General features: G+C 41.3%; 1 protein-coding gene across 1 annotated transcript in view; it reads right to left on the bottom strand.

Moving 5' to 3' along the window:
* Window positions 1-1892: 1892 nt before the first annotated feature.
* LOC148032672 (protein kinase family protein / C-type lectin domain-containing protein) overlaps window positions 1893-13592 on the bottom strand; it is a 43516-nt gene continuing 31816 nt past the window's right edge. Inside the window, exon 4 of the mRNA XM_087683292.1 lies at window positions 1893-2707. Within this exon, the coding sequence (XP_087539418.1) occupies window positions 2140-2707 (568 nt within the window). The 3' untranslated portion in view covers window positions 1893-2139. The remainder of the gene's footprint in view (window positions 2708-13592) is intronic.

The following is a 13592-nucleotide window of genomic DNA, read 5'->3' on the forward strand; positions in this document are numbered from 1 at the left end:
CAATTCCAATTCAATTTGTTCTTTATGAAGTCCCCAATATGAGTTGGACTTGATTCTATTGGCATAAGAGTTGGAGACCAATATAAGGGGTTGTGCTTGCTTGTTAAGGATGCAATAATCATATAAATCTAGCTATCATCATCGTGTCAAGCAATGCAATTTTTAAACCAAGAAGAGAACTATTGTTGCTCCTCTACCTAGGAGAAATAAATATATTGATGCTCCTCTACCAAAGCCATGGAAACAATTGTATCAACAATATTATTGGTACACACATGTAACTACTCCTAACTAGCCCCTATCTTTCAATCAATGTGAAGCTCTTTGCAAATAAAGTGGTGTCACGAGCATTTGGTGTGCAACTTATCTCCACATGCTAATTTTACACTATTGCCATTTATATCATTGAGATGGATAGCATTTCTTTATTTGCAAGAATTTTCTTTTCAATTTCATTTAGTTACTTATGTGCATGTTATTCAAATGCTTCACTAGCTAACTCTAAGGTCTAGCCTTTTCAAGGACATCGAAAATGCATTCCCATTACTAGAGCATAGCTCTTATAGGGCAATACCAACAAAGACAAGCCCGTAGGTCAAGTAGCATTGATTACACAAATGTTTCCACATGGAACTTTATATATTAGCAGTGCCAACAATTAGGATAAAAACTACTAAGGCAGCACTACTAAGCATTTTGTAAGCAGAAAAGTTACTAAGTCATTGGCAACCCTAATAGTGATAATATTTAAAGATTTCATTTTCCGAACATTCTAACATGGAGCTTTCCTTGTAAGCATCACTTGTAAAGGGCATATACTTTCCTGTGGCATGGTAAAAGTTATTTTAAAAGATTACTACTAGTAAACTCGAATGTGAAAGTAGAGCATGAAGTGATCCTCCTAAGTTAAGAAGCTCCATCTAGTATGTGTTCCTTGACTACCAATCATGCAGGAATGGTCCTGTCGTACATCGTGTGTTGGCGCATTACCCTATGCTGGTTTTTCAAAATATGCACGAGTGCGTATCGTATCCACTAAGCTAATCACTGAAAAAGTGGGAAAGAAAGTTAAATCAAACTGGTATTAAATAATGATCATAGTGAGCAGTTATCAGTGTTTAAGTAAGAGTCTGGAAGCTCACAGCTGGATGACACAAGCAAATGCCTGTGGCTGATCAAACCTTTGGCAGAAGCTGGGTTCTCACACCACATTCGAAAGGTCCACATTCAGGGGCTGGAGGTCACTTTGGGAAATGACTATCAGCATCAAATTACATCAATCTTATCCTCCCAAGGAGGATAAGATTGCTGGAGGTCACTTTGGGAAATGACTATCAGCATCAAATTACATCAATCTTATCCTCCCAAGGAGGATAAGATTGAAGTAATTTGATGCTCGTAGTCCTATCTATGCACAAATTTGAATTAGGTAATAAAATCAACCTAGGTGATTATCAGGGTTGAAATATCAATTGTAAGGACATGCTGTTTACACGTCTGCTATTTGATGATATGACATTTTCCTATTAAGTGATTCACGATAGCATATGTATAAAGGAAAATGACTCAAAGAAGCTGGTACATCATACTGTAATGTATATTACTGGGAGGTGCATGAACAAGAGTAGCTGTCATTCTATGACATAACATACGCAGGATAGTTTTTAACATTGCTATCTAAGGGCTATGTTTGTAGTGATGGTGGCTGGTCCCCCAACCATGCAGGAATAATAAGAGTCATGTTGTGCCAACTTTAGTTAACTTGGATAATATTAAAAACTGTGAACAGCTAGAAAACCAGTGTTCAGTACGAGACTTGTTAGCAAACCAAGAAACAAACCAACCCATAAGGCAATGCTCCAGCAGACGCTCATGCGCACTTGCACCCAAAGTTGAAAAAGAACAACAATATATAATCCATAGCAGATAGATTCTATGCTTCTCAAAAACATCAGGTTAAACAGAATATACAAATTGCAGCACCAAAATGTGATAAATTTCAGGGCTCCTCAAGAAAATAATGTAGAATGAAAGATACAAAACATGGAACCAGAGTGCGACTACTTGTCAGCTGTTAGTTGACCACCATTTTGGACCATAGCAGGCAAGGTCATATTTATATAACTTGGCAGAAGCATATCAAACTGCAGTGTCAGAGGCTTCAGAGGAGACACTGTTTGCAGAGCTGGTTCCCCCATGTTGCTCTGCCAAGGAATGGTGCAGCTGCTGTAGCTGATGCACAACATATGACATGCGGGGCCTCATGGAAGGGACATGTTGAGTGCAGGCATAAACCAAGTCCACAACTTTTTGGATTTCACCTGCCTCTGGGATGGTGGTGATTGCTGGGTCCAAGATCTGAGTATAGTTGTGGGACTGCACTAATGGTGTGGCCCATTCAAAGATGCTCTGCCAGTCAGCAGACTCCACAGCCTGTGCGGGCATGCGACCACTGATAAGCTCCAGGAGCAGCACCCCAAATGAATACACATCGCTCTTTGTCGTCAGCTCATTGTGGTACACAAACTCAGGGGCTAGATAGCCATATGCACCAGCCATCACCGTTCTCTCATGCATCGCTTCCCATGGCACAAACTTTGCTAGACCTACCCCAAGAATGTGTGCCCTGAACTCTTCATCTAACAGGACATTGCTGGCTCGGATATCTCGATGCACCACATGTGGCTTTACTTTGTCATGAAGAAACCTGGAAATAGGACAAGATTAATATATATATACTCTCTCTCTCTCTCTCTCTCTCTCTCTCTCTCTCTCTCTCTCAAAGGAAGTTTGAATTAAGGTATAGAAATATATACATCGGGCCTTCTGGCCAACCAAGCACAATCATAGGCTTTTCGAAATTCAAGCCAACCAGACATAAATGGCAAGAGCTGTCGCAAAGCAAAGGGCTAACAAAAGAGCACAATGCATGAACAAAAACCCTCTAAAAAGCTATCAAGCAACAACCCACAAGAACAAAGGAGACCATCAAGAAGGTACAACAAGGGTGGAGCAAACAATGTCCATGCTCGGAGCAACTACCTCTTCAATAATGAGACTAGCTGAAATCATAGAAGAAATCTGCCATAATAGCAAGCATTGCACTCATCCTACATGGCCACAGATACCTCCGGCCAAATCAAATATAAAGGCATTTCAAGTCCACTAGATGTGCCAAAGAACAGTCAATCACATGAAGTGAAAGAGGCAAGGATGATGAGATTGCAACCTGGCTGAGGAAGGTATCTTGCCAAGGACCCAATTGGTAATAACGGACCGGCATTCTTTGACATGTCAGCTCTCTCTCTCTCTCTCTCTCTCTCTCTCTCTCTCTCTCTCTCTCTCTCTCATGAAGATAATTGAATTAGATAGTGAATATTTACATCAGACCATCAGGTCGACATTCTCTCCGTATCTCTTACTTTCTATTACATCAGACCATCAGTTCAGCATACTGTCTCTCTCACTCTCTGTGTAACTAATATTTACATGAGGCCTGCAGGCTCTCAGAACAACCAGAACAACCTATTACATGAACAATACTAATAGATCACACAGAAGGAACAGCTGGAGTAGAGCGAACAATCGCCAGAGCCAGGGAGCAGCAATATCTGGCGGAACTAGGTCCACTGACATCATAGAGGAGATTTGCCATAACACTATTCCACGCACACGGGCCACATGCCCATGGATGCCCGATGTTGAATCGAAAATAAAGGCATTGCGAGTATGCCATATATGCCACAGGGCTGCCCATATAAGGAAATGAAATATGCAGGAACAATCTGAACTCAAAGAGGGCATAGAGTACATATTTCCCATAATCCACGAACGAACTAATAGGTGGTGCTAAGTCACCGAGGACCACACACGGGAAATGAAATTCCAGATCTGTCACGCAACAGGGCAAGAGACAAAGAGGTGAAGCAATGTCTCATCGCACATAGTGCAAAAAACAACACGCTCAACAGAGATCTTTCGAACACGAAGCACTTCTCCCGTTGAAAGACCCCCAATGAGCAACCGCCACATGAACACTTTTCCCTGATATGGAACCTTAGACTTCCAAAGCTGGATAAATCTTTCCCGCAACTTCTTTTTACTATCCTTACAATGCCATAACCTAATCACTTTCCCTATGACCCATCTCTTGGCTTCCACCATCTAATGATATATCTAATTAGCTGACCTTTTCCCAAAATCGTCAAGAAAAACATACAGTCACGCCAAGGATCCAATGGCTGTAACGCAAGCAAAGGAAAGAACCTCTAAAGATTGTCATGTATGAATGACCAAATTTCCCTGTATCCACGAGGCACCCTAAAGTACTGACAAATACACCTAAAGGAATAAAGACGGGGCTGCCCAGGAATAACACCATCACAAACTGTCTTCAACCCCAACCTAGCCATCCGATTGAACTTGTCTCGCTGCAAATCTTTTTGTGGTCAATCCAACAACCTTGAGGAAGCCAGTATTTCTCCTTGCAGTGAATTTTCCTCTTTACCAATATCCGAGGGACGCCAAACTGCAAAACAAAGCATCTCTTGATAGGAAGCTATCAAATGAGAAAGGAGAAAAGACTGGGAGACCTTTAAAGGTCTTGTAGAATTAAACTCATGCCACCGGGAAGCATGAATAATCGTGCTACCATGAGAGATGCCAGTCTTTTCTATGAAGAATTTGGCAATGTCTGACCAAGGATGACACTGAATACATAGACTCTGCAACAAGGATAGCCTCAAAGCGACCATATGTAAATTGACACCTAGCAAAGTTGCATCCCCCATCCTTTTCGAAGTGGTCACATGCTGCCAGAAGATCCATACCTGCCCCAAACGATTGCCTTTCTATTTCCAGAGCATAAATCTCATAGGCTGAACCAAATCCAAAATGAACTTATTAGTCCAAGGAAGCAATGGCAGAAAGAATGAAATCATACTAATCATAATGCATTGAGCCACTTTTAGTCTAACATGTAGTGGCCAACTCTGAAATTTCTAGTATATGAACCTATCATGAATTCGGGAGGCCATCCAATCCAACAAGGCTTGAGGAGCAACCTTCAAACCAATAGGATATCCCAAGCGTCTGGTTATATTACCCCTTGTGATCACAATTCCATTCCAACCCAAGGCCTACAGATCATTCTCCATACAGGAGAGAAGGGTGGATTTCTAAGTATTAATGTGAAGACCCGATGCCAAAGCAAAAAGATTCCAAGCCACCATTGCCCGATTAACATTAATACGATCCGCCTTAAGAAACATAAAAAAATCATCTGCCAAAGATTGACCCACAAGCTGGTCACCGTCGAGAAGAGTTAAGCCAACTATCTCACCTTGAGCTACCAACTTATCCAATAATGAGAGCATGGGGTGAGTTACCAAAGCAAACAGCAAAGGGCTGAGAGGACAACCTTGCTGAAGGAACCAAGATAAGGCAATTTCCTCCGTAATCCCTCCATTAAGAGCAATGCACGCCTCAGCACCCTGATTGATGGTATCAACCAATGAAATCGTACGGGGCCCAAAACCCATTGTAGACATTAATTGCCACAAGAAAGACTAGCTAACATGATCAAATGCCTTCTCAATATCCAGTTGAAGCATAACAACCTACTGGCTAGAAGCTTTGGCATAGTCAATTCCGAGCTGAACATTCAAAATATTGTACATTATATTCCGACCTTTAACAAAACCATATTGACGTGGACGAATGAGGTGCAAAAAAACTTTCTGCAATCTGTTGGCAATAAATTTGGATAAGATTTTATATAACAATCCCATAACAAAAATGGATCTTCATTGTTTCAAAGAGGTCGAAGAGGGGACCTTAGGCAACAACCTAATGACAACAATCTTGCAATCCGAAGGCATCATACCAAAGTTCCACACCTGCTGACACAAGCGAGTTAATGGGTCCTTAAGCAATTGCACATGGGCTGAAAACAGCTCATTAGGAAGCCCATCCCAGCCTGGACTTTTCCTTCGAGGCAAGTGAGACAACACTTCTTCCACTTCATCTTTAGAAATATCAGCCTCCATTAGATTCACCCATTCTGGTTTGACCTGATTACTAACCAGGTCACAAATATATGTTCGAGCAGAGAGAACAACATCAAAAAGTGGGAGTGGGATCAAAAACTCAAATCAAGGAGCACGATAAATCAAGGTCTACATGAAATTGAAAGCTTGTTGTCCACCATTAAATCAAGTACTAATCTTCAACTAATCCACCCAAAATAGGTACATCAAATTGTAGAGCCATTAGAGCTCAGATTTTGGGAATTTATGCTCGTTTTGAATGTATTTTGGAAGCCAAAGGAAGCTGGAATTGATGTATAACAACAAGGTTTTTTTGGTCTTTGGATTTGGATCAGACTATGTATCGGTTGTCGAAAGCTCGCGGGCTACTTAAGCTCAACTAGGGGCCTGCTTGTGAAGGAGAAGCTCATGTATAGCTTATGTAAAAGTACATGGCCTACTTCATCGATAACCAAGGGGTTTATGTCTGATAGTCTCAGAGAAGAGAGAGAAGAGTTCTTCAATGCAATTGGTTATGAGCAATGAAGATTAAGCTCCATACTTTATCGACTAGTAAACGAGTATGCTAGAGCCACAATCGATCCTATCAATCCACATAGAAGGGCTATGAAGATTGAAGATGTTCAAAATGGCTGATTGTTGTAGAATGTCCATGACTAAACTTTTTATTTAAAAAACTTAGTTAAAGTCTTTAATTAACTCTCCACAATAATCATGTTCACACTGCAAACTAGTGAACTAGTTATATTGAAGAAAACTACTTTCACATTGCAAAGAGGATTGAACTAGATATTCTGAAACTAGTTCATTGTTGGTCTGTTCACATTACAAAGGTTGAACTAGTTTGATTTTAAGGCTACATGGCAAGTTTTATGCCATTTTCAAGTACCGATTCAGAAGGGATAAAGTGTTAGAAATATTCCAAAAATTTTCTATGGGTTGAACTTATTTGAAACTTTATTTTTGGCATGAAAATTTATACAAAAATAGTACGAAAATTAACCAATTTTAGATCTGTGTTTTGAGGCTTTTTGTATCATACATGCATCATTTGAGGCTCATTTTCATTATTTCTTACTAGACAACCAATGTTTAACATACAAGTATGATGTATGGATATATGTGATAGTAGCTAGACACATGTATGATAGTCATAGCAATGGAATTCAATTTATATGCATTTTCTTGGTGCCAACGCTCTTGCGAGCACACCGTCAAGACCCACAAACCGCTCATGCTTCAAGTGTTTCAAGCCAAGAGCTATGGCTACCTCTCACATAGTTGTGGGCACTCTCACACACAAGTGTAGTGAGTTTACCTTTGAATCCAATAGAGTTGCCTCCTCCCACAAATCTGCTAGTAACTCCATGATCCAAGTTGCACTTTCAAGAAAACTCCATCTCCAATCTCCAAGCTTCAAGCTCCATAGACAAGCGTGTGAGAAAAGAGAAGAGAAGAAGATGAAGATGAAGAGAGAAGAAAAAAGAGCTTCTCCACAGTCCCTCACTCTCTCACGCACACACACACACTCTCTCTCTCTCCCTTTCTCCCTTTCTTATCCACAAGAATGAAGCTAGAAGCAAGAAACAAGAAGAGAGCAAGTTTGGTCACACACCAAGAATGAGCTTCTTCATTTACTTTTTGACTTTTATACATGTCCTATCTCCTCCTTGGGCGGCCATTCCCTTTTTGATCCCAATCTTTGTCAATTCCTCCACTCTTTTTTCTTCTCCTTTCCTATTAGCATGGCCTTAACCCATGCCTCTTATTCTTTACAACTTGCATTGCCCATTCTTTAAGCGCACAATATTTTCCCGAGCATATTTCTAATGCAAACGAGTAAAAAATTAATGAATTTGACAATTGTTATCATGTAAAGCTTCAGCTCTGGCCAACAGTTTATATTTTGCATATTCCTCTTCCTGAAGAGATTGGACCCTGCCTTTCAGCCATTCAATCATGTGAGCAAGTCATCATTGGAATCCCCAGTCTGACACAAAGACAAGGAATAAGCTAATAAGGATTCATCATGCTGCAATTCAGCTCGAAACGAGGAAGCATGCTGAATACCATATTGTTGGGATAACACTCACGCATTATCCCTAAAAACCGCCCATGCTTCCATCCCTATAGATAGGACCCTCCAGCTAAAAGAGGCTATCACCTTCCAAAATTTGATTTTGCTGCAAAAATTTTGATTAAACCGAAGAGGCAAACAGGCAAGGAGATCCTTAAATGAATGAACAGGTTTGTGACTCATTTCCAAGACCAAATGGTAATGATTTGACAAAACATGCTGTTTTTCCACGTGCATATCAATAACTGCAAAAAGAAAAGAGTCACTTTGGCAGATGTAAATCCTATTCACTCTGGCCCAAGTGTTTGGATGTCGAAAAGAACGATAAGTGTATCCGACTTGTGACGGATACATCCAAGACCACATGTCCTGTTTCAAAGATGCCGTTGCAAGAGAGTCCCAAGCCTATCTCTTAGGACCATCCATAACTGAATGCACAGAGGTCGCCTGATCTGCAATAACACAGGTATTAAAATCACCCATAACAAAGCCTTGACGAGCCATGGCAAGGCAATGCAAGTTTTCCCAAAGCTGACAATGTTCCCTTGCATTAGAAGGAGCATACACGCCTACAATCCACAAAACCTCACCCTCGTAAATTATTTCAAGAATCAAAAATTGGCCACGAGGGTCTTGAGAGACCAACGATGGTTGTAGGGAGGATTTGACAGCCAACATAACCCTCAATCTGTGCGGGAGACGCTGACTAAAGAAAAATGCATAATCCTTATATACATATGAAGATCCAGTCAAAGTGTTCTGTTTATGCTCCACAGCACAAAAAACATCCCATTTTCCAACTAGCACCACTTTCCACAACAGATACTGCTTTTTGCCCGAAGAAATACCTTTCACATTTCACAAAGCAATTTTCATAATGAAGCACAAATGAGAAGAACTATTGAACTGCCACTTTTCCTTTCCCTTTTACATCAATAGCCTTGGCAGCTTGGAATCTCTCCATTTCACCTCGAATAACATCAACAAGATCGTCCCTCTGCAAGCCTACAATGGAAGCACGGAAAGGGAAGTGTTGTTGTTGGGAGCGGAAAACATCCCAAGGAGGCACAAGCCTCCCACGCGCATCGAAGCGCAAAGCAAAATCAGAAGGCCTTTTATCTTCTACTACCGGAGCAACGCGCGAAGATTGGGGTTTCATATAAAACCCCCTTCCTCTACGTTGAAAGGTTTGAGTGATAGGGGGCGGCGGAGGATAGGCAAGAGTGGAGCGAGAATCTTGTCTTGCATTAAGACGAACCACTGTAACCTAGGACTCCTCCTGAAGAGGCAAATTCTGCCCACCCACAAGCGAAGCACGCTCCCCATCACCATGGGAAACATCCTTTATTGCCTTCATTACGAGCATGTTGGGAAAGCTGCTCAAGATCAGCCATGGCTTTTGAATCGTCTGCTAAGGGAGGTGGTCTTGTATTTCCATATCTGGATCCATAGGGCATTGCCCTACTTCCATATTTTTGTCACATTCCGAAATGAAATGACCCAACTGGCCACATCTGAAACAGTGTCCTGCAAAAGTACCCCATTTCAACTCATACACCAACGTTTGTAACCCTAGAACCTCAAAACGAATCTTTGTCGTGCGAGATTTCCCTGTATTCCAAAGCATACATGCCCTATTCCGATTGCGGGAAGCTAGTCAAGGTTACACCAAAACCTCCCCAATGGTTCTCAAAACCAGAGGGAGGAGTCTCCAGAGATGCGCAAGGAAATTCACCACCTCTACCCAAATTGGGCATGCCTGTCTCAGCACCTCCTAAAACTCAGCCATGGGTCTCCAAGGGACCACATGAACTAGTTGCCCATCCATAAACAAAGGAATGTGTTGAATAATAAGAGCCCGTACTTCTGCAGAACGAAAAAGAACCTCAAAGAACCCGTTTGAGCCATCATAAATCTCTTCCACCAGGGGGACCTGCATACACCTTGAAACATCTTCAGAGCATTGTTCAAAATTGGCAAGCATAGACTACAGCCAATCACAAATTCTAGTGATCAAAGGAGTCATTCCAGTAAAATAAAATATGGCTGTCCTCTCATGGAAAGCAACTATCTGTTGTAAAACCAAGACAGTTCCCATGACTGCAACTTGATCCCCATCTGGTAGTGATAGCTTTATCCTCATTACAATGGGCATAATCTAACATAAGATGATTGGCAGTGGCTAGCATGAACTGTAAAGATCCATCAGGCTGTGAACACAAAACATGAACCTCTGGCTAAGACAAATTCGGGCCCAAGAACGTTTGCCCATCTCTTTACTATATTGCAACGACCCGAGTTCATCAGCCGAGGAATCACCATCTAGATTAGCGAAGTCTTTGTCATTCCCTTGCCCAATCTGCTGATCGAGAAAGGCCATATCAATGCCATTAGATTGCAGAGCTAGAGTGTTGCTTTCCATTTCGTCACTGGTAGGAGAGGTCATCCTTACAGAATCAAATCAAGGGTGCAGGCAATGTCAGGGCGATGTAGGCAGTGTCAGAAATGGTGCAGCCCGGATTAGGGCCGGACGTCACACCACCGCTGTCAGACACAAAACAAAGAATGCCAAAATAGGTCAAGTCGATGTTGATTACCAGGCAGACGTTAGAAGGGACAGGAGACGAATCGGCAGGCTGGACGAAACGAGCAGGGCGAAACAAATCCTACACTAGAGACCTCGCTCTCTGTCTCAGTCGTCGCAGAGCAAGGCGACGCAAGCAAGAAGGTCGCATGCTAGATAGCACAGCAGGTCGGCAAGGGCAAGGCGTGATGTCATGGGCAAGGCAGAACGGACCCTATGTGAGAGAACTCAAGCAACGCACGGAGGTTGTAAGCACGTCTGCATGTCAAGGGGGATCAAATCCGCCATTGCCCTCTCTCTTTTTTTTCGTTTAAAAAAAATATTTTTTTTTTAAAAGAGAGAGGGCATATATATATATATATACCACTAGAGGTGTGATTCAACTATAAATGTATAAACTACAAGAGTGAGAACCCCAAGAATAGGATGCAAGCACAAGCACATAGGTACTTCATGAAGTCTCATGGTTTGTTAAGTTTCCCACAAGCATTGCTCTCACCACTCTCGCCTAGATAGGAAGAGAAGAGAGAAGAAACACTCAACCTGAAAACGGAGATTCTGATTTTGAGAGTGTAGCAGACTGAATTGATGCCCTGCAATGCTAAAAGTTAGAGCCAGCCAGAAAAGACCATAGGTGGAGCACGAGGGACTCCAATGAAGAAATTCAAACCTGTATGGAAACACAAACAAGGAATTCTATAATTTCCCACATGCTTGGAACCCACCATTACAGTTTCAACAATGTGGCCAAAAAGGACACAATCAGATACGAAGGCAATAATGACTTCTGGTGCCAATTTTCTCACAATTTGGAGAGAGATTCTAGAAGACCCACTTTCACAAGTCAATCATGATTGGATCATGTCCATGTTACTTGTTCAAGCATAGATGCTTGTAATATATGCATGAATAAAGCAATTGGTGCTAGTTTCCTTACTTTGTCTTCCAATTTGGGAGAATTGTCAGCCAAATTAGTTCCAATCCCTCTAAAATTGAACACAATATGTTGTAGTCCCTATCAAAATCAAGTTCATCAATAGATAGTGAGAGGTGAAAATGCAGCAGGTACCCAAGAATAAGAATACAAGGTACAACACTAAGTTTATATAGACCTACACACTAAAGTGTGTTCACACAAGGTAAAAACCCTTCCTACACGAGGGTAAAAAGTGTCCATGGATAGGATGCATCCACACTAGAATGACTGAACAGGAAAATACAAGGCATACTTAACAAACTCCCCTGGAGAGTGATGTGGAAGAAATAGGGATGTCACAAATCAATCCCCATATGGAAGTAAGCCTAAAGCTTTGCGAAAAGCTTAAAAGTTTTCTCTAAATAGATCCTTGGTGAATATGTCCACTATGTTGTCCTTGTAGATACATATGCAGAATCAATCTCCCTTGCATGGAGCCTCTCTCTAACATAGTGATAATGTACCTCAATGTGCTTTGTTGGTGCATGAAATATGGATTTCATGCAACTACCAATGCGCTTTGACTATCAGTGTAGATACATATAGCTCATGGAAGTGCAATATGTAGATCTAATAAAAGGCATCTAAGCCAAGCACACTCAAGTGTAGTTGTAAAAGTTGCCCTATTTTCAGCTTCACAACTCGAAGTGGCCACTGTAGGTTGCTTCTTGCTAAGCCAAGAGATACAAGCATCATCAAGTAAGAAATAGTTTCCACTAGTGGACACTTGTATCAAAACATCTTGCCTAGTCACTATTTGTAAAAGCATGTCACGAAATAGAGGTGTTGCAAGGGTATAATAGCCCCAAAGCTTGTGTAGCTTTCCAAGTATCAAAAGACACACTTAATTGCTTGCTAATGCCATGAGCCTCAACTATGCATAAATCTACTCAATTGGAATACAACATACTTAATTTCTGGCCACGTATTGCACAAATAGTTAAGACATCCAACTGCTTGCTGATAAAGAGAAGTGTCATAAGGATCACCAACATCCTCAAGAGGAAAACATAAAACTAACTTGACTAGAGAGAGACAAGTTTGCAGTCCTCAAACTAAAAACACTACAATAATTGTCCAATGTACTTGGATTGCCTCAAAACAATACCCCTCTCAACAATACTAAACTAGATACCAAGACAGTAGTGCAAGTGACCAAGATCTATCATAAAAAATGCTTGTTGTAAATCAACCTTCAACACTGTATTTTCTGCTCATCACCCCTAATCAAGAGCATATCATCAACATACAAAATGAAAATGAGGAGAGCATGCCCCTCTTGTCTATTGTAAGGGATGCTCTCAATTGGGCTGTTCTAAAAGCCTAGGCCAATCAAGTAAGAATGAATCTTCTCGTACCATGCCCACGGTGCCTACTTCAACCCATACAAGGCTTTCTGCAAACAGTAGACTTTCTTTTCCATACAAACACTGATGGCTGGTTAACATAGACGTCCTCATTCAAGTGACCATGTAAGGAAGCAATCCTAATGTCAAATTGATGTACATTCCAACCATGATGTACAACCAAAGCAATGATTGTATGGCTGGTCATCATACGTAACATGGGTGCCAAGGTCTCTTCATAATCAATGCCCCATCTGTAAGCATAACCCATAACCACAAGTCTAGCTTTATAGCGATCAATGCTACTATTTGCATGGCGTTTAAGCTTAAAGACCCACTTAGTGCCAATGGCATGCTTGCCTTTAGGCAAGTCACATAACCCCAAAGTACTATTATCTTCAATGCTCTACAACTCTGATCACATAGCGCCCAATCAATGTATATCCTCCAAAGCATCCTCAATACAAAGAAGCTCTCCACCACAAGCAGTAGCCAATAAAGCACAATTTGTAAAGTTTACAAATGCCTGATAAGAAACTGCTCCAGTATGTCCGGGAAGAGG

The sequence above is a fragment of the Lygodium microphyllum genome, chromosome 8 (assembly GCF_053477565.2).
Source record: "Lygodium microphyllum isolate KBCC chromosome 8, Lygodium_microphyllum_v1.1.10, whole genome shotgun sequence".
In the NCBI taxonomy this organism is placed as follows: Eukaryota; Viridiplantae; Streptophyta; class Polypodiopsida; order Schizaeales; family Lygodiaceae; genus Lygodium; species Lygodium microphyllum.